This window comes from Vanellus vanellus (genome assembly GCF_965231255.1).
Source record: "Vanellus vanellus genome assembly, chromosome: 11".
In the NCBI taxonomy this organism is placed as follows: Eukaryota; Metazoa; Chordata; class Aves; order Charadriiformes; family Charadriidae; genus Vanellus; species Vanellus vanellus.
The window spans coordinates 11153456-11173833 of record NC_138916.1 but is presented as its reverse complement, the minus strand read 5'-3'; the positions used below and the strand labels follow the sequence as shown (position 1 = coordinate 11173833).

Here is a 20378-nt window from a genome sequence, read left to right as displayed (position 1 = left end):
CCTTGAGGATAAACAGTTTTCAAACTTCAGGGTCTGGTATGAAAATCTAAGGAGATTCTAAAAACAACCTGCCTTGCTGCAATTGATCAGGTGAAGGTTTAAGCAATTAAGAAACAAGGAAGAAAGCAAAGAGAAAAGCCCATTTCAAATCCCTATTACTTAAATGTCATTAATTTATGCGTATGTTACGATCAGTTCTGTATTATCATCACACCACATAATCCTCACCACATATACATACAAGAAATCCACCTAAGAGTGGTCATTTATGCGTTGTCACTATTAGCAAACATGTCATTAACAAACCTAATTAAGATGTGTATGTCATGTAAGTGTTAGTATTTAATACACGAATACCTAAGCTATATTAAAGTGTTTCTCAAAACACCAAAGTGATTATAACACAAAAAGAATGTGTTTTTAAAACTGAAAGCAGCCAGCTAAACAATAGAACCATCAAAACTTTAAGAAACCCAAATATCTAAGCAACGAGGAGTTTTTTAATTAACACTCAGAATTCTGTGATAACATAAGATTTGTTTTTAAAAAAAATAATTTTGCTTTAACTAACAGGAATCGATAATCACTGCTCCTGAGGATCAAAATAGAAGTCATGACATATTTTCAACTCTAGGGGCATCAGCAGCTGTTGCGATACTGCAAAAGAGCTGAAGTGTTTTTATAAACATATACACAGACAGTCGACTTTATTTTTCCGTAAAACCAGATGTCAGTAATCCAGGTAAGATAGTAACCAAATGATCGTCAAAAAATAATATTTCAGCACGCTGTTATGGTAAATCTCCTTTAAAACTTGAACAAAAACCACTGTCGGGTTATAAAACAAAACAGATGGAAGTTACGGTTATTTTCAGGGTGTTTTTCAGCTACATTTTGACATTTCTGTGCATGTGTTGGCATTGTCTGCCGACGCCCGATTTGCCTTTGACCGACTCTCGCTTCGGCACTGCAGTTCTGTGCTAACAAGCCGGCTCTATTTGAGACACAAACTGCAGTATTCCCAGAGCAAAAGGAGTTTGCCAGGGTGTTCGCCTCCCTTCCAGCCAGCCAAGACAATGGAGAGCCGAAGGGCAGGCAGGACACCGGGCTGTTGATCACCCTCGGCGGGTGCCTTCGCACTGCCATCACCGTTCCCCAACTTGAACCCCAGCACCTGGATTCGCTCCCATCCCCCAGAACGGCAGGGAAGGGGATAAGGAAACAGAGCGACAACACCGCAACAAAACACCGGGCTACTTCTAATCCTAGAAACAAAACAAAAACAAGAAATAGCTTGATAAAGCGTTTACCTCGTTCCGGCTTCATTTTCTCCGTTTCCTCAGAGAGGTCCGGCCGGAGCCGAAGTGCTCTGCTGCTCCCCCCGCCAAGACCGGCTGTGGCTGCCTCCAGCTAGCGATATTAATTATTTTTTTCGCGTGTGTAAAAAACAACCAGCCGGAGGCCCGACCCCGCGGGTAGCAGTGGGCCCACCGGCAGGCGGGCAGCGGCGACGGGCCGGGGGGGGGGGGGTCTGCGGGCCGGCGGCCTCTCCCCGCGCCCGGCCGGGCTGTCCTTCCGTGACACGGCGCCGAGCGGGGCTATTTATAACCTGCCGGGGAAAGAATCCCACAACAGACCTCGGCTCTGACTCACCGCGGCCCCAGGCGATGGCAGACCCGGCCGGAGTCCCCTCCCTCGCTCCCTCCCGCCTGCCCCGAGGAGGGCAGCGACAGGTCCGACCCCCACCCCCCCCGCCCCGCCGGGCCCTCAGTCCCGTCACCGGCCGGCGGCTGGCGGCGGGGGGCTGCCCGCCACCTTCATCCCCGGCCCCGCCGCGATTCGCCCCGGTCAGACAGCCCGCGCCTCCCGCTGTCGCGGAGCGCTGCTCTCCATGGCTCTGCCTCCTGCCCTTCCTCCTCCTCCTCCTCCTCCTCCTCCTCCTCGCCGCTGACTAACTCCCCTCCTCTCCGCCGGGCACTCCCCGCCTCCCGCCGAGCGGGGCACACACATCACAGCCCGTCGGCGGCGGGCACGGCAGCTCGACCGCGGGGGACCCGCCACGCTCAGCCACCGGCACGGGGAAACGCGGCCGCCGCCCGCCGCCACCACGGGGCCCCGCTCCGCTCCGCGCCCATCCCGCCCCTCGGGCCGGGCCCAACCGCCCCGGTCCCACCCCTCGCCCTCCTCACGTGACCCACGGCGGCCAATCGCCTACCTTCACTTCCTGCCTGCCCGCCCGCCCAGCAACTCGGTTGTCATGGCAACGGAGCGCCAGCCCGGCTGGGGCCTACCGGCGGCGGCGAGCCCGGCCCGGCGGTGGGGAGCGTGGCCGCCGTTGCGCCGCCGCCCCGCAGACGGCTTGCCTGCCGTTTGTCGGTTTACCCAAACGGCAGCCTTCCCCCTCCCTCAAGTATTTGGGCAGGCAGGTTCCCCCCACCCCCCCGTGGAGGAGAGCGGCCCCTCACTCACCCAGCTCCGCCGGCCCTTCCGCCCGCTCCCGCGAAGGGCCTTTCCCACACTGCCGTCAGCGGCCCTCCGGCTCTCCCTCCTTGCCCTGTACAGCTACACAGGTGCCTTCGCGCTGCCCCCCCGTATTTCCACAGGAGCGCCTGCCCATCGCTGTAGGGATTTATACATCTATATATATAGGCGCCCGCTGAGCGGGGATTCAAAGTGTGAACTGCCCGACCGGCAGAAGGTTGTGCCCCCCGCCCGCTCGCACCGCCCGGCCAGAGGAGCTGCCAAGTAGGGGTGGAGGCCGCCTTTTGTATTCCCGGCCCCGGGGGAGGCTGCTGCCCCGCCGCCCTCCCCTCGCACGCCCGCTGGCTGCCCTGCCTGGCAGCACCGGGCTTGACGCTCACTTGACACCGATAACGATTTTGTGCGGAAAAACAATGGAGTCAGCTGGGCTGTGCTTACATAACCGCCTTAATCCAGCAGAAATTCATGTTTCCCCGAAAGGGACGGGCCTGCCTGGCTGCCTGGCAAAGCTCGTCAGGGGATGCCAACCTCCCCTTGGCTGTGGCCTTTTCCGTTCCCTGAGCCCACTCCGTGGGCCCCAAAGAAAAGGGGGGGACAAGCTGCTGTGGTGATAGGACTCCCTCTTTCACCAAGAGCCCAGGTTTATGCAGGCTCAAGGGGCTGCGGTATGATGGCCTCGTGACAGCAGAGAGAATGGAGAGGGTACCGGGAGATGGCTGGTACCAGCGCAAGCCCCACAGACAGCTCTGTTGCTCTGGGTTGGACTCGGTCAGAAAAGGCAGCTGGGATGATACAGGCCTCTCTTGGTTTAATGTGGTCCTGTAGTTGGGATACACAAAGGCACCGCCGCACCTCCAGTCATTACACTGGCAATTCCCTGCCACTGTAATTATTGTTTACAAATGCTTCCATCTTATAGACTGAGCCCTATGGGGGCACTCACTCCCTACAACAAGATGACTTAGAAATACACAGATCTTCTGCCCTTTCTGTGGAGAAACAATGCACGTGGGTCAGTCAACTCCCCACCCTTTCCAGTGTGCCACGATCCCTGCAGATGAATATACACTTAGGACCTGCGTAGCCACCCTTTTCTCACAGCTAGCTGAGCATCCACTGAAGATATTGCGAAGAACGTAAAATTCCTGAATAATTCAATTGTACGCTGTTTGACTCAAATGAACTGGACATATTTCCCTCTTTCATCTATCAGTTGTACATCATTACACTAGAAGGGTGCTTCACAGAATAAACTGTCCAATAAACACCTCTCTTTTCAGTCATACCCTAAAATGCATAGGCAAGTAGTAGGGTATCACACGCAGTGCTTTGATATTACACTCTTAAGTACATGAGTGTCACTTCTGTTGCTGTGTGACTGCTGTAGACGTGTTTGGTAATTACAGATCTCAGAGCTCTCTGCCGGATGCAATATAATTGCAAATGTGGCAATCTAGAATTATAAAAGCAGGAATTTGACTGAGCAATAAATAGTGTAGATGTGTGTATATGTGAAGTTCAGCATGACTCCACTCAGCATGATTCAACCACCTGTCAGATCCTCCTACCAGTGATAGTCATCCTAATGAAAAGTCACATCCTTTAGGCCACTAATTGTTACTGTAAGACATTGCAAATTAGTTTGTAGCTTGTTCTAATACTGGTTTTACAGTCAAAATCAAACCTGCCTTTCTACTGTTTAACTACAACTGTAGCTATTTAACTGTTATGCTTCACATAGTATTTTTCAATAGTTTTTAAAGTCTTAAGCTCATTCTGGCACTTTTTTTTTTAAACAGCTCACCAGACAAAAATAGGCCCAACTTCCAAGAAAATGCTCTCTCAAAGCACTTTTTCCATAGTGTTTTCTTAATTAATGAGCCAAACAGTGAGTGCACAGTTTTCCATTACTTTGTGGTTCTTATCAGGATTTCAAGCCAATAAGAAATCTAGGTGCCAGCCTGAAAACCATTTATCATAAAAAAAAAAAAAAAAAAAAAAAAGAGTTGTAAGGGATATGACAAGAGTAAGCCAGGTCTGGAGTGCAGATTCCTATTCCACGTGACTGCGTGGGAGATTTCATGGTCAGCTTCCCCTCTTGAGTCAGACCATTTCTGGACCCAGACAGCAACGGGCCTGTATGAGACACAAGCTTCAGGTCCAGCTTCACTTCAGACAAAGAAGGACTGTTTCCCTTTGGACCACACAGACATATAACAGATCTGAAAAAAACAGGAGAAAATTGAGAATGGTTAGGGAGACCTAATTATACAATATTTCATGTATAAAATTAAAAGCAAAATAAACTTCCCAAATGAATTTGTGGACTTAGTTTGGCTAAAATGGCTAAAAATAGCCTTGAACTCCTAACTTGAACTCATAACTTTCCTCCCAGTCACCAACCAAATGATGAGCGCTGCATGAATACACAGAGAATATAAGGCATAAGGTACTTCAACCATGGGAATTCGCTTATACATACTTGAAAACTTTTTGAGAACAATGACAGTACTGAACTGCATTTCTGACCTCAGAAGCCGAACATCAAGTTAAAACATCTGAAAAGCATATGGCTGCACTCCACATCACACAAAAGCAGGATTAGCTTAGAAACACTAACAGAACTTTAACCGCCCTCCCACTGCCAAGTCTAGACCAAGATGTACTTCTGGGAGCAAGAGCAGGGACAAAACCAGGTTTCCTATTGGTTTGTGTCTCATGGTTGATTAACTTTGGTGTCTAGACAGGTGAGAGCTTAGGCTGCAACATCCCTGAAGTCAAAGCAGCTCTTGCACATAGAGTCTCCGGTGTTGAAAAGGGCTGAGTTTCAGTGACAGCCTCTTCCTCAGTGGAAACCATAACAGGGCTGCTCTACCTTCTCTTTTTCCTGAAATGTGTCAGACCTTTCTTCACATGTGAAGCTTGGCTGAAACTGGTCACTGGATTTAAAAAAAAATCCCTGCTTGGGACAGCCTGACACAGCGTTGTCACATAAGCCTTGTTCATATAGAAATGATATTTTAAAAAGATAAATAAATCAAGATGAACGTATGGCTGTGTTTTCTTTTAGAACTTCAGCACTTTACGCTTTTGGCACAGTCCCTGCAACCTGGAACAGAGTGTACTTTAGGTTATATCCTCAAGTGCCTTTTCAGCTTTAGCTGTCAAAGAAGTGATGTCTGATGCAGCAGATCAAGATTCCTGTGATTCCTGGAGACAATTACTGCCTGTTAAGTGATGTGGCACAACCGCTTTTGACATGGCGGCCACCTCTGTGGTATAAAGTCACCACGCTTGGGAGAATATTATCGCCAAAGGATGAAGACAATCAGAAATACACTAGAAGATACAGTATGTAATGAAACAAATTTGAAATGTGCTAAAAAACCCTACGAAGAATCAACTGTAATTTAATTGTCACCAGTAGTAACCACTTTGAAAAGAGCATTAAAATAGAAATGAGTTATGTGCTTGTAGGAATTTATTAGTCTGCAAGAACAGAAGAGGCAGCTGTTACTGAAACTGAGAGAATTATAGACCAATACAATTAAAATGTCAATATGTTCTAAAAGTTTAATTTTAGGGGTTATAACCATTTTGGGTTTCGTTTTTAAGTCATCAATATATACAGATAAGTGGGTCTAGTTGAATGGAAGAGAATTCATCATAATTCTTTCTCAAGATACCTATAACCACAATAGCAAGGATAGCTTGAGAAGATTGTCTTCTATATGTACGCATGCCTATCTTTGTCTTATCGTCATTGGCTTCAGACTCCAGTACTTCCAAGTATATGTTTTAGCTGCATTCGTCTTTTTTTTCAACAGCTAGATTTCAGTATTTTACTAGGATCAACCCAACCATATTAAGAAATACATTAAAAATACCCAAACTGCATTTCCTATCCTTACAATTTCACGGTAACATTGCTCATTATGTCATGCAGAGATATCCAAGTGGCATTAAGGCAGTGCTTCCAGGGTTCCTCCACTTGCTTCATTTCGCGCTGATCTGAGAGGCCGGAAGACCTCGATGGCGGGAGCTGCAGAGGAGGTTTTGTTCTGTATTCATCTCCAGCCCATGCAGAAGTTCCTCTGCAAAGCTTCTCAACAGCGTAATTTTGAACAACCCTTAGGCCTCTCTCAGTTACTTTTGGGGCTTGCCTCAGGATCAAAGACAGGAGAATAAATTCATCTCATCTTTACATTTTGAATCCCCAAACACAGATTGTCATATCAAAAAGTCTGGCAAGATGGGCTATATTCGTATTCTACAGAGTACTACATAATGAGAACTCAGTGTAGGGGGTACGTGCTGATACAGATGCACATAGGGATAGGAAATGAAAACCATCAACCCAGGATGTCCAACATTAGCCCCTAACAATATTTGGGCATTTAAATGAAACAGCCTCGTTTTCAAATGAAAAACATCTCCAGCTCCCATTGACTTCAGCAGAATTTGTCAATTCGCAGCGTTTTTTAAAGACCAGCCGCACCTCTACACAGGTTCCTAATTACAGAATTAGGCACTTAATTTTAGACACTTATTTTTGAAAATTTTGGCCTATGGGCTTGATTCTCAACTTGTTACATCAGCTCTCCCTGGTATAAATGTGCCAGTTAAGTCAATGGAGTTACTTCTACAGGAAACCGGTTTCATGACTGGAAAATCAGGATCTGTGACAGAGTAGGAAGATCAGTAGTTTAGTTTTCTTCCTTAGAAATATACAAATCATGGTCCTGGTGCTAAATATTTTGAAGAGAGTAAACAAACATAACAAGTGTAATCAACAAGTGTTCTACTGTTAGACACTGGTGTTTGCTAACTTACAGGGATTCATCTTTTCATACAGTACCTACCAAAAATCCTGTTACTTAATTTCACTACTAATTGGCCCTTTCAAAGTAAAAATATATAGCTATTATGATGTTCTTACCTCTTAAATTAATTTTTTGAAATTAGTAAAATGGCATCTGGGTGGTTTTTTTTTTCCCCCGTGTGCTCTCACATTCCTTTATTTTCCAAGTAGTACTTTCTCACTGCAGACACAGCCAAGACTGTGCTGAGAGGGAACTATGAGAACAGAGCAGTAATTGCACTCCTCTCCAAAGGAAAGCTTATCCTTCTCGCCAGAAATAATTTCCTGGACTCCACACTTTGCTACTAAACCTTGTTTACATACTGGAGATTCCTCTACTTGGAAGCAACCCGGTCCCTGTCCTGTGCTGCTCCTCAAGTTCCCCCCATCACATGGGATGCCCTGTGCCACCTTCCCTCGTCTGGCAGCAGCCACAGGAGCTTAGCACCTCTCAGGATGGAATCTTCTTCTGCCGCTCTTCCAGAGATGAGGTCTAGCCATCCGGTCTTCTTGCCAACAGAAATTCAGCCCTTCCTGCATTTCCATAATTCACGTTGGAAACAGTAACTTGTATAATCTCTTCTCTGTTTGAAGCAACTCCGAAAATAGTATTTCATAAACACCATGTGCTTCTTTAGTAAGCTATCCGTGATGTGTAATTAGATACCGGCTCCAAAAGAGAATAGTGCTGTCTCATCTGAAGCGGTGACTGGTAGTAGTGGAAATACAGAAGTATGAAGATAAAGACATGTGCAGATTCTGCTTTACAAAAAGACTAACCACCTATTCTGGATAAATGTCAACATAAGCGGATACCTACTCAGTAAGATCGCAACAGCAGTTAAGTTTCATTGCATCAGCACTTGACTAATCAGGCAGTAATGCACTGAAAAGTAAACGATCTACTTGTGAAGAGATCATTAATTTCTGAAAGAGAGGGAAATTATTCTCTTTCACATAGAAGACCTTCTCTGTGGCTGTAATATTCATTCTAGACTGGAAACAGTTGGGGTTTTTTTCAATATTTTTTCAAGGGGATTGTGCAAGTTGACAGATGAATGCTAACATTACACAATGTTTACCCAGGACTGAGCTTGATGGAAACATTAATCAGAAAATATATAAGTTTCTATATTAAAATTGAAGTTTTTGTAGCAGCAGCAAGCCCTGACATTCCCCGAACAGAAGCTAGAGATGCATGTTTGCCAAGAGAAACAGCAAGATGTCGCCAGCGATAGAAGGTTTGGGGAAAACAGAAGCACCAGAACTGCTTCCAGTCTAGGTCATCTCTCACCACTCAGCACTCTCAGTTTACTTTTGCGCAGGTATACCCAGGAGCTATACCCCAGCTACTCATTGCAGTGATCCGGCAGGAATCCAAGCACCCCCATTTACATTATTTCTATTAATTTCAGTGGAAAGTGAGTGCATAACCCTTGAAAGGAGGTGTTTGGAGTTTTGCAATGGTGTTTTCCTATTGCTAATGGCTCAATCTATCTTGCAATAATTTCCAGCGCAGTTCGGCACAAGTAATTGCAGCAAATTAATTGCTGGTGTAACTCCATCTGGTAGAAGTTCATGAAGTTCAACTTCTGATGCTTCCACCAGCCCTGTTGACTTTCCCTCTCCTACCACAGCAGCCAGGTTGTGGTTTAGCACTGTGCCAACGGGTCGGCAGCACATCCCAGCTGGCTTCTCCAGGCTTAGGAGAAGCTCCTCATCTGGAGCTTGTACCACAAATACCTTTTGCCAAGTTTTTTCTACACAGCTGTCTGCAGCCTTGCCACCCCATTCAGCCTCTGTCAGGCAGGCCTTTGGACTTGCCGGTTTCAGGCAGTGCTCATCCTCCATCACGTTAGCGCCCATGTCGTTGAAAGGTCCAGTGGTGACAGGTGAAGCAGAGCCAGCATCCCTCCAAAGGGCCAGCTTGTCGTATGTCTTGCCCTGCAAGCAGAGCTCCTGCGTCTGCGAGAAAACTGACACAGTGAACACGTTCACAACACATTGAAGAATTACTACAGCTACATTGCCGAGTGTATTGAAACTACAGACAGCTTTCCACAGGCACCATAAATGAAAGGGATAATTTGTTTATGTAGAGAAGCATTACCTTGCTGGAACAACAAGCCCAGCCTATAGTTCCACCCAGGCTAAATTAATACCACAACTCCTACTAGACTTACGAGAGAGTAGGGCAGGAAAGTAGCACGTTGTTAAATACAGGGCAATAGTTAATGTAACCACACGCATGGTTTACAAGAGAAGTTGCATATCATTTACTAAAGTAGTCAGTGAGTTGGGGCTTATTAGGTAAATGCCAGAGCTATTGCAAAACTGCATGGCCTCGTTCTAAAAATTTTAGTTGCATAGTTATTAGCCAGACTCCTTCTGATATATATTCATGGCTATTTAGTGATGTACACTACATGTTAACAATAGAGAGTGAATGGAAAGAGCACTGAACGGAAAGGGTTGCACATAGTCATCGGGACTGATTTTTCAACACAGAAATGTGAAAATTACCCAGATTCAGGTTTCGCTCACTCCCATTCTTTTCTTTTTTTTTTTTTCCTAAAAAAAGTATTCCCTAAAATTCCACTCATTAGCTGCTGTCCTGTGATTGTATAGTCCATAGTGAAGAACACTATAGCTTGTCTCGCTCGCTGGCAGGGTTGGTTATATCAGTCGTGGACCCAGCTCCACTCTCTTCATATACCAAACTTTTCTTGGTAAAGACCAAGGCTGCATCTCTCACCCCAAGCGTAGTGTTTGTAAGCTTTCTCTTTTCAGGAGTCTGACATCCTTTGAAAGCGAGAGCATAATAGCAACTATAGCGAAAAATAAGCATTAAAAGCTAAACACTGAAAGGCCTGATTGTACTTTGCTGTGTAAAAAAAATAAAAAATAACTACTGTGCCTGGCAAATGTCATCAATGGTGAAATCCTTGGCCCATATACAAAGGTCAACTCCCCTTCACACAGAGTGAGCTAGGATTTCAACTTGGGCTACATTGGGTAGTGCTTTCTTTCCTACTTTCACACTAGATCGATTATAGTTTTAATCTTTTATTCTCATGTTGTATAACATTATTTGAAAGGGAAGAGAGGTTGCCATTTTGTTCAAGGATCTGAAACAAAAGGAATAATGTACAGTATGTATACTAAAAATGTATGCTATTAAATTGCTCACCATTAGATGTCAATTAAAACTTGAAAATTAAAGAGTGCTATACGTATTTATAGCAAAGTCAATCTTTCCTTAATTAGGCTAGTTTTTTTTTTTTTTTTAAACTAGCAATACAGTTAGAACATTGTAGCTGTATCTGTGCTTATATTGCTTTTGGTTCCTTCAGAATTTCTTGGTTGATTTATTTTACCTTTAAGTTGTTTAACTGAGTTTCTTTCTTTGCACAAAACATAAGCAGCTCCACTGCCTGGAAAACACAGAGCCTGATTGTTCTCCTGCTTGCACCAGTGCAAATCAGCAATGATCCCATCAGTCTATAGAATTACATCAATGTAAAGCTGACGTCAGAGAGATAGCAATCAAAGCCCTTGTTTCAAAGTTAATTGTTTTTGCTTAAAAAAAAAAAAAAAGAAAAGATGAGTACAGAACATATTTGTTCTTCTTCTCCACTGAAATGTCAAAGAAGTGCTGCAGTTTTGGCATCCGATCTGTGTGGGATTTGCACACATGGATCACGTTTCAAAAACAGGGCCCTAGTCACAACCCTTTGCACTAAGAGTCCATTTCCTTGCTCTGATTTTAAGGAAGGGGAGGGGTTTGTGCCTGTTTGTGTGCTGTCATTGAGACGACTTTTTCCACTGTCCAGAGCCGGTAGCAAAGTGTCACCAGCTATCAGCAGTAAAGCTCCAGAAACAAATACATGGCACATTTAAAGCCATTACTCAGCTTTGCTGCACCAAGTCAATTGTTCTGCACGTTTAATGCTTTCAGATTTTTGCTTGGCAAATGAAAGAAACATCATACCAAGACTTGCAATCTTTTTTCTCCCCTCCTTTAAATAAATATATTGCTTGTGAAAGGGACTGAGTGGGGCAGCTGGGATACATTGACAGAGAACCTGGGCTCTGGACTGTCTCACGAGGCTGCCATAGACTGCAGCATCTTTAGGGCTGCTCTACCTTATGGCAGGCGCCTGCTGGACGTCCCCAGCACAGCATCACCTCATGAAGATGCAAACCGTATGAAGTTGCTCTTCTCCCACTCCCTCCACGGCTCTGGTCACTGTAGCGCTGAACCTTCATCGCTGCTTTGTTGCCAGCCTTCTGCATTCACCTCCCTTATGTTTAAAAATCTGAAAGCCAGCTCCTCACTGCAATGGCAACTTGCCCTGCCAACAGCTACCTGTAGCCAGAGCCCGTTCAGTCATGAGTGGCAGAGGTGAGCCAGGCTTGCACAGCCACTGCGGCAGCTCAGGCACTGAGGATGCTGCCAGGGCCCCCATGACCTCCCCAAACACCACCACCCCCCACAGTATGCCACGTGCCCACCAACTGCTACCTGGCTGCTTCTATCCTGTTCCTCCTAATGTTCTGTCCTACCCCATGCAGCGCTACAGGCTTGGGGAAGAGTGGCTGGAAAACTTCCTGGTGGAAAAGCACCTGGGGGTGTTGGTTGACAGCCAGCTGAAGATGAGCCCACAGTGTGCCCAGGTGGCCAAGAAGGCCAACGGCATCCTGGCCTGTATCAGGAATAGTGTGGCCAGCAGGACTGGGGCAGTGATCGTCCCCCTGTACTTGGCACTGGTGAGGCCCCACCTCAAATACTGTGTCCAGTTTTTGGCCCCCCACAACAAGAAAGACATCGAGGCACTGGAGCGTGTCCAAAGAAAAGCAGCAATTAAGATGTTGAAGGGTCTGGAGCACAAGTCTTATGAGGAGCGGCTGAGGGCACTGGGGTTATTCAGCCTGGAGAAGAGGAGGCTGAGGGGAAACCTTATCACTCCCTACAACTACTTGGAAGGAGGCCGTAGTGAGGGGGAAGTTGGTCTCTTCTCCCAAGTAACAGGCGATCGGACAAGAGGAAACAGCCTCAAGTTGCACCAGGGGAAGTTTAGGGTGGATATTAGGAAGAACTTCTTCACAGAAGGGGTTATCAAGCACTGGAACAGGCTGCTCAGGGAAGTGGTGGAATCACCATCCCTAGAGGTATTTAAAAGACGGGCAGATGTGGTGCTGAGGGACATGGTTTAGTGGTGGTTTTGGCAGTGTTAGGTTAATGGTTGGACTCAATCATCTTAAAGGTCCCTTCCAACCCTGACAGTTCTATGATTCTATTCCCATTTCCTTCGGCAGGTTTCAAGGGCTGACCAGGAGCGCTGGTTTTTGCTTGTACTGCGGGAATTCCCCTTCTGATAACAGTCTCCTCCAGCTGCGCTATAGGTGCCCAAAAGCTTTACCTGGCAGCAGTTCTGGGCGGTTCTGTAACACTGGCTCGTCAATGCTTGTACGGCATTAGCAGGGATTAAGCCTGTGCTCGTTACACAAGCCAAATCCACACGATTTAATTGACATACTCTGCCCCTCAAACAACTTGAAGCAGAAAATCCAAACGGAGTTATTTAGAAATGACAACCAAATTGGTGTTGATCTTTTTTTACATCATTACTTCAAACACCAAAAGTACCACGGGTGCTGATCAGTTCCTTCCTTACATACTCTCTAGCAAAGCAGTAACCTAAAATTTATTTACAAAACAAAGCACTTGAGGTGCCACAGCATGCCGAGAAGCTACAGTTTATGTTGCAGAGAAAACCCCGAGATTCCCTTGCACTTCTCTGGGGTGAGGGAATATATATTTTCAGTAGTATAGTTACAAGGAGAAAAACAGGCAAACCAGAGGTGAAGAAAATAAGGGGGAAACAGCCTAGGTTATAGATGAAAATAAACCACTGAGTCTAGATGGGAGAGCGAGACTGATCAGCTCTGTCAGACTGCAGTGGTTCTCACCGGCCCCCCAAATTCCGTTCTTACCCACAGTTGCTGGGAAGTGCCAGGGCAGCACTGACCTCAAAACCGTGGAGCCGGAGAACCCCGGGTAGGCAGGTCTGCATTTCTTCTCTCTTTCAGTGGAAGGTAAACAGCATTTCGCCCTTCTAGAGTATTTGTGTGAAAGTCCCAGGCCACGTACCATGTCAGCTGTCATAAAACCAAGCTCAGTTGAACTAGAGGAAAAACATGGGGGGAGCAGAAAATGAATGCCTGCCTAGCACACATAGAAGCTATATCTCTAGAGGCGTCCATGAGGATGATGGGCAGATAGTTAGTTGGGTTTGAAACTTCCTCCACCCTTGACCGCCACCCGGCAGCCAGAGTAGGTGATGGGGACTCATATCCCACTGACCCCTTCCCCTTTGCCCAGGGATAGTCCCAGGGGTGACAAACAGTGTTGTCAGCACGTTAAGGTTTCACGCCAGAGCTCTTCAAGGAGGCTGGACCCCCAGAGGAGATGGCTGCCAGGCACGGAAACACTGGCTGCTCTGTGCACGCAAGTGAGAAAGGCAGTATTTACCTACTGAAATAGGTGGCGTTTAATTATTTATTTTTCATGGCCCATAGAGTTTCTGTTGAGTAATGAGGCTGCATTGTGTGCCACTTGCAGCAGGCATAGAAGAGGAAATATTATTTCCATAAAGAGGTGGTGTCCTGGAAAGGCCGGGCAGAAACACAAACAGAGAAGGGAGTTGCCAATGTCCACACTTTAAAAAAAAATAAAATTAAAACTCGCTCCTTCGTGATTTGCTATTGCTACTTTTTCAGGTATTCAAGAAATCCATTAAAACTCATTTTCATCCTAATAATATTGCAAATTAAATACACAGTAAACATCAAAGATGCCAAAGGAGTAGCTGTGATTCTTGATGTTTACTATGTGGTAGTTTAAGTATCATTTGTCATTGAAAGAAGACAAAAATAGGAAAAAACATTAAGTTCAGTCAGAACATCATCACAGGAAATACAGGCAGGAAATGAGGATTCACAATAACTACCAGTGAAAAGCTTCATCTTTTCAGTCATCTGTTCTTTATCTGGGGAGCTAGTTTGAAGCAACACTTTTTTGCTCGCTTTTGGCAGAGGAGCAGGCATTGCAGTATACTTGTATTTCAATGCATGAATGGAGTGTGAAAAATGTCTAAAATCCCCATGTCGGCTGTACTGATGCCAGTGAACCTTAAGGAGAATGTGTGTTTCTTGGGATACTCTGTCCCAAACAGTATTTGCAACATGTATAAATGCAGAATCACAATTAGAGGGTTGTTCTACATTATAATCTGGATTTTCCAAAAATAAACCCTACCCTAACCTCTCCCATGCTGGCTTCACTCGCAGGCCTCTCCTTGGCAGCGGTTTCCTTGACTTCACTTAACTCCGGCGGCCTCTGAGGTTGGGTCCAGATTCTTTCCAATCCAATCCAATCAAGAAAATTTGAAATAAGAGAACAGTGTTAGAGTACAGTTTGCTAACTGCGGGTTGGTAGTTTTTTTGCTAACTTTTCAGAAAAACAGAAAAATTAATAGGAAAAGGCTATAAAAAAAGAATAAGGAATAAAAAAATACATTACTGGGAAACAGCCCTTTTCCCGTTGCTGCTCTGAGGTCACACACGTGCATGTTTTTGCACTAAAAGCCCTTAAAACCACTGACTGTTCCATCTTTTCAGATTCGGATTTGTCATCAGGTGTTTGCAGATTACACGGAGCACAAGCCTTCTAAGCAGCCTCTTTTGGTTTATACACATTAATTGCTCCCGCTGTCAGCCAGAGGGAGATGTATCACCAGTAGGATAGTATATAAAGCTAAGTGCTGCCTTGCTAGGGAATGTAGAATAATATTCTGATTTTTATAGCACCTTTTCCCTGCGGCCCACAAGGCACTTTACAAGTAAGATTGAATTAAGCCTGTCAGCACTCTGTATGTGAAGTAAATATTTCTTTTTCCATGTTGGAGAAGGGAAACTGAGGCATTAATATTAAGTCCCCAGCAAAGCATTTAGCTGCGTGCTTTCAAGCCCTTTAAACTTCTCACATGATTTAATTAAGCACATACTCAAGTGTTTTGCTGGAATACTGCCCAAGAAAGATGCTATGGCCAAGCTGCCAATTTAGTCTGCAGCTGGGAAAACACCACGGGTCCCCCATCACTCACGCTTTAACAACAAGAACTTTTTTGCCCTAAAAATAAGATCACATCTTTCAAGTCTCACCTGCGTGGGGCGTTGTCGCCGGAGCCTGGATGAGTCCTGGGAGGTGACGTCCCCAGCAGCAAACCTGGTCTGCAGGGCTGGTGTGGGGCACCCGCCTCTGCGACTCCGCTGCCCGTCAGCGTGCTGCAACACAGAAACATGGTTTACTGTTGGGTGCTTGAAGTGCCAGGCTGCGCTGTTTTGATTAAGCGCATCGATGTGAAATTCTTCAACACTTCGGTATACAGTGGTATTTCTGGTCTGTGAACATTTTTGATGATGCATGTTCCTGCCTCTGGTTAAACCCCCGTGCGGTGGGGCGCTGAACGCGGCTCAGCTCTGGTTAGATCTAATCACAGCCCTGCCCTGACTTCCTACCGCAGCTCAGGGGCAGCCACCGTGTCTCAGACCTGCTCTTTGGTGTCTCTCCTCCATCCTGTTTTATCCACGTCTGCCCGGCATACCTCTGATCACACGGATGTGTCTTTCCATCGCCAGTTTGGCTGTTGAAGGTTCAAACACGATCTTAGGTTTTAGCTAGGGCTGGTACTCTGCGGGAGGGCTCATGGCAGCTCCCTGAGGAGCAACATACCCGCTCCATACCTAACCACTTCTGGGCTGAAATCCTTACAAAACTGGCAGCAAACCTCCATCCAAGTACCATGTATGTTCTGTTTGCTCTCGCTTTCCTAAGGGCTATATTTCCTAGTGGCTATGTGCAGGCAGCCTGGTGGGACCATGGAGATGCTGCTGTTTACAGCTGTGTATTAATGCAGACTGGAATCAGCTCTGGTTTTTTGTTACTACGCTGGGCTATGAACAGCGGAGACTCAGGCATGGAAACACTTACATGGGAAGGAGGAAGCTGCTGACCCATTTAGGTCAGTCTGAACAGGAGTGGGAGCCCTAAGGCCCTCAGATTAGGGGACACAGTGACCACTGGTGTCACCACCCCTGTGGCTCAGTCCACCGGTCAGTGTCTAGGAGGTTCTCGTTAGACACTGGATGTCAGACCCTACTCCAGATGTGCCCTTGAACTAACCGTATTATTGCAGCTCTGGACACACGTGCCCCGGCAGCCTCTCAGAGCACGGCAGGCTGCAGAGCCCGAGGTGCCCGGCTGTGCCCGGGCAGGCAGTGAGGACAGGGCCACCCCCCCTGCACCCCTGGGCTGTGCACGCTGGCCCAGGCACCCAGCACCCCAACAGCATCCAGCCTGCCCCAGCGGATGGGGGGCTCTTTCTGGAGAGCGCAGAAGGGGTGGCTTTTCAGACCGGTCTTCTGGAGGCAGCCAGCATCAGCTTCCAGCATGACATTGCTCTTGTCCGAGAAATACCTAGAAGCCCCTGCCCAAGCCACGGGCATTTATTCTGCTGTCTCAGCCCCAGAGAAGCGCCTGTCTGGGAGGCATCTCCCAAAGGACCGTGACTCCCCCAGTAGACCACAGACAGCATTTTTCTTGCCAGATGTGGTGAGGCTACAGCAAACGACATGTGAGCAACCCCCGGGCTCCCAAATGAATACTGAGCTCGAGAAACAGGGACCAAATCCTAAAGTGACCCCAGCAGAGGAATACGTGAGCACGTGTTCCTGAGGTGATGGAGCTTATCCCTAGGTGAAAGCTGTGGGTCCCCTCCAGCAGTTCAATGCTGTCATTCTCTTCCTCATCATGCCAATGGCAGTACTGTACTAACAGCCAAATAAAGTGAACTTGTTTCTGTCCCTTATTGCACATGACTTCCTGCAATTTAGTGTTTGCCAAGTGAGGCGCAATGTAAAAAAATAAGTGAAACATAAGAAAGGAGCAATCTAAAGCACTTCTGAGGTCAAGTGCTTTGAAAAAACAGGGCTGTAGAACTCTTCAGGGATTTTAAAACTGTTTTTAATGCATATCCTCATACTGATGACCCTCCAGAAGCAAGCCTGACACCGAAACAACCCTTTTAAATTAATATATAGATAATACAGCATTACTAATATTATATATACCCTGATTAAAGAGATAAGGAACATATAATTTCTGTTAGTTGTGAATGACACTTCTTGTGAGTGAATTGCTCTAGGTAGGCCTCCTTTAGAAGCAAGCGGAGCTGAAAAAGCTGCCAGCACCCAGCTGAAGTTAGTTGAAAGCCTGGACGCCGGCACGCAGCCTTGCACTGGCCACCAATTTCCCCCTCCAGAGATGCATGCGAACCTCCACCGACTTGAGAAAACTATTACTAATCCCAAATGTTAATATCATAAAGTAAACCTCCATAATTCACAGCATTGATTTTCAATGAAAAAGAATTACAGCTGATAGAATTTGGCATGTCTTATGTGCCTTCTGATTCCAAAGTTTTTAGAGACTACCATTATGACTTTTTTCCTGATTGTCAAAGTAAACACGACAGCTCAGAGCATCCTCTCAAGTGAAAGTTACAGTTCTCACTTGCGTGCTTGTAGCCAGTGAGGCTTTAGGGAAAGGCTAGTTTTCGTGAGACTTCTGATAAAACTGGGAGCAGGCACTCACATAAATCTGAATGCAAGCTGTTCCGGCGAGCATCCAGAAAGGAATTCCACGGAGCAGGATGGGTCTGGGAACAGCCATGGGGCTGGGGTCAGCCCGGCACCTCATAGGATCGCTCTTCAGCCCGACTTGTACTTTATGGTCTTTGAAAACCCTATAAATAAAATATATGCTCGTCATTACAGATGTAAACTCATTGCAAAAGGTTCCTTGTCCGAATCGGAGGAGTTTGGATCATGCCAGCTGCACAAAGAAAAGCCGGCTAAAACATCTGATCCACATCCAAGCCCTTTTCTGGGCTTGGTGACGGAGCTGGGGCTGTGGTTAGAGCCCATCGCTTGCACCTTCCACTTGTGACTCGCCGCCTGTTCCAGCCATTCATGCAGGGATGCTGCCCTGGCTGTGCTCCTGGCCCAGCAGAGCCATCTCCTCCACGCAGCCCTTTGCCTTCCCGGGAGGAGCGGGCTGTGGGCTGGGAAGCAGGGCTGGCAGATGGACCTGCTCCTGGGACAGGGGGGCAGCTTCAGCCTCCCGGGCAGCAGCTGGGCTGTCATCGCCCTTCGCATCCCCAAGCCTTTCCTGCGTGGGCGCTGCTGTTTGCAGCCACAATGCCACCTCCCAGGCAGGGGGCCTGGATCCCACCCGCTCCCAGCACCCCCCAGCCTGCTTATTTCCTTTCCTGAGAAAGGGCTTTAAGCTTAGCCATCCCCAGCCCGGCTGCGAGGGGGTGGCAGGGGCAGGCAGGATCCCGGCTTTTCCGTGTGCGGAGAGCCCGATCCACATGCAGCAAAGCCCATGGGAGCTCCTCCCGGCGCACAGAGACCGAGGCTCCTTCTGCAGCCGTTCTGCACAACTCCAGTGCGAAGCGGGCCCTGAGGCATCTCACTTCTCCTCAGTACTCTGAATATTTGTGCTTTGCCCCTGCTGCCTTCGCTGTTTATACCTCTGTTGTTATCTGCACCTTCTCATCTGCATGTTCCTATTTAAAATAAATATGCAAATTCTCCCTGCGCCTTTGCGGAGCACGCAGGGCGAGGTCTGCACAAAAAGGAAGGACGATGGCTTTTCCTTCTTGTATAAGGGAACACTTTCAGCCACATTTTTCCTTTGGGCTTTCATCCAGAATATTTCCTGAGCAGATTTCTTATCTTGTTTACTCACTTTGGGGCTCCAGTGATCTAGACAAGTTGGGTAACTGGAGAAATCAGTCCTGCTGGTAACTCCACGCTGCCTTACCATAGCGTGTAATCCTCCAAGGACAAGGGGATAGATCAACAAAACCCGTTTGTACATCAGGCAGCCCAAGCGTGGCTTTTGGGGGGGTCCCAAGGAGCCCCCCAGGTTGTGATACCCCAGGAATGAACCATGGTTTTGGGGTGGTGACTCCATATACTTTTCAGCATGACGCTAACCACCACGTGCATTTGGGGAGGGGGAACACACACGTGCTTTTCTGCAAAAAGTCTGGGTACTTTTACTTTATACATGCACTCCCTAACAGGAGCGCCCGGGCCCCGCGGCGCAGGCGTGTGCTGGGCAGAGCGGCACAGGTGGGTCTGGGGAGGGTTCCACCAGCACCTCGAGCCCTGGCCGGCCACGTGTGCCCCGGGGTGCCTGCCCTCTCCCGGCACGGACAGGCTCTGCTGGGTGTTCACCCTTTCCAGGCTGCTGAGCTCAGCTGGTATTTTCCAACGTGAACCACAATGGCTCATTTGCTATTTTCAGTGACTGCGAAAAATATGACAAGTTTTCTCTTACTCCTGTGAATTCAACCACCACACAGCCTTTCACTACCATAAAGAGTAAAGAAATGTCTAATCCAGGATTTAAATTAAATCCGGGAAACCTCTGCTCTCTTTTCCTGTATAAAAGAGGTTTTTAAAATAAAAGGCAATTTGAATGTGGCTTGAGAGTCCCAAACTGCAGCCTTAGGTCTGTCATTAAAAGTGTCAAATGTCACGGACGTTTGCTTAAAAGGGAATTACTGAAGCTACTTGTATTTTAATAATATACTTACACATTCTATAAGGAGTCAGAGAACAAAGTACAGGCAAACAAAGACCTACACGGAGCCAGGGTTTGTCCCAAGGGTTGCAGCGAGGCAGGAGAGGGGTCTGGAGCTCTGCGCCCGCCTGGCTGGGCTGCTGCCCGAGGCCACAGCAGAGGGCTGAGAAGAGAAGATGAGGGCTTGGGGCTCGGTAACACATGCGGAAAGTTTTGCCACTCATTGAGGCTCATCCTCGCTCATCTGGTTTGAGCCCTTCACTGTACATCATTCGGAGAGCCTTCCCTCAGCAGATTTTGATCTGTACGCTTTGCAAG

General features: G+C 47.0%; 1 protein-coding gene across 2 annotated transcripts in view; it reads right to left on the bottom strand.

Moving 5' to 3' along the window:
• The window catches only part of ATOSA (atos homolog A), a 50321-nt gene extending 48635 nt beyond the window's left edge, over positions 1-1686 (bottom strand). For both annotated transcript variants that reach the window (XM_082488890.1, XM_082488891.1), the window contains exon 1: positions 1311-1686. Coding sequence is in view for 1 of the 2 variants with exons in the window: in XM_082488891.1 (XP_082345017.1) it covers positions 1311-1326 (16 nt within the window). In the remaining variant the exon portion in view is untranslated. The remainder of the gene's footprint in view (positions 1-1310) is intronic.
• Positions 1687-20378: the final 18692 nt, after the last annotated feature.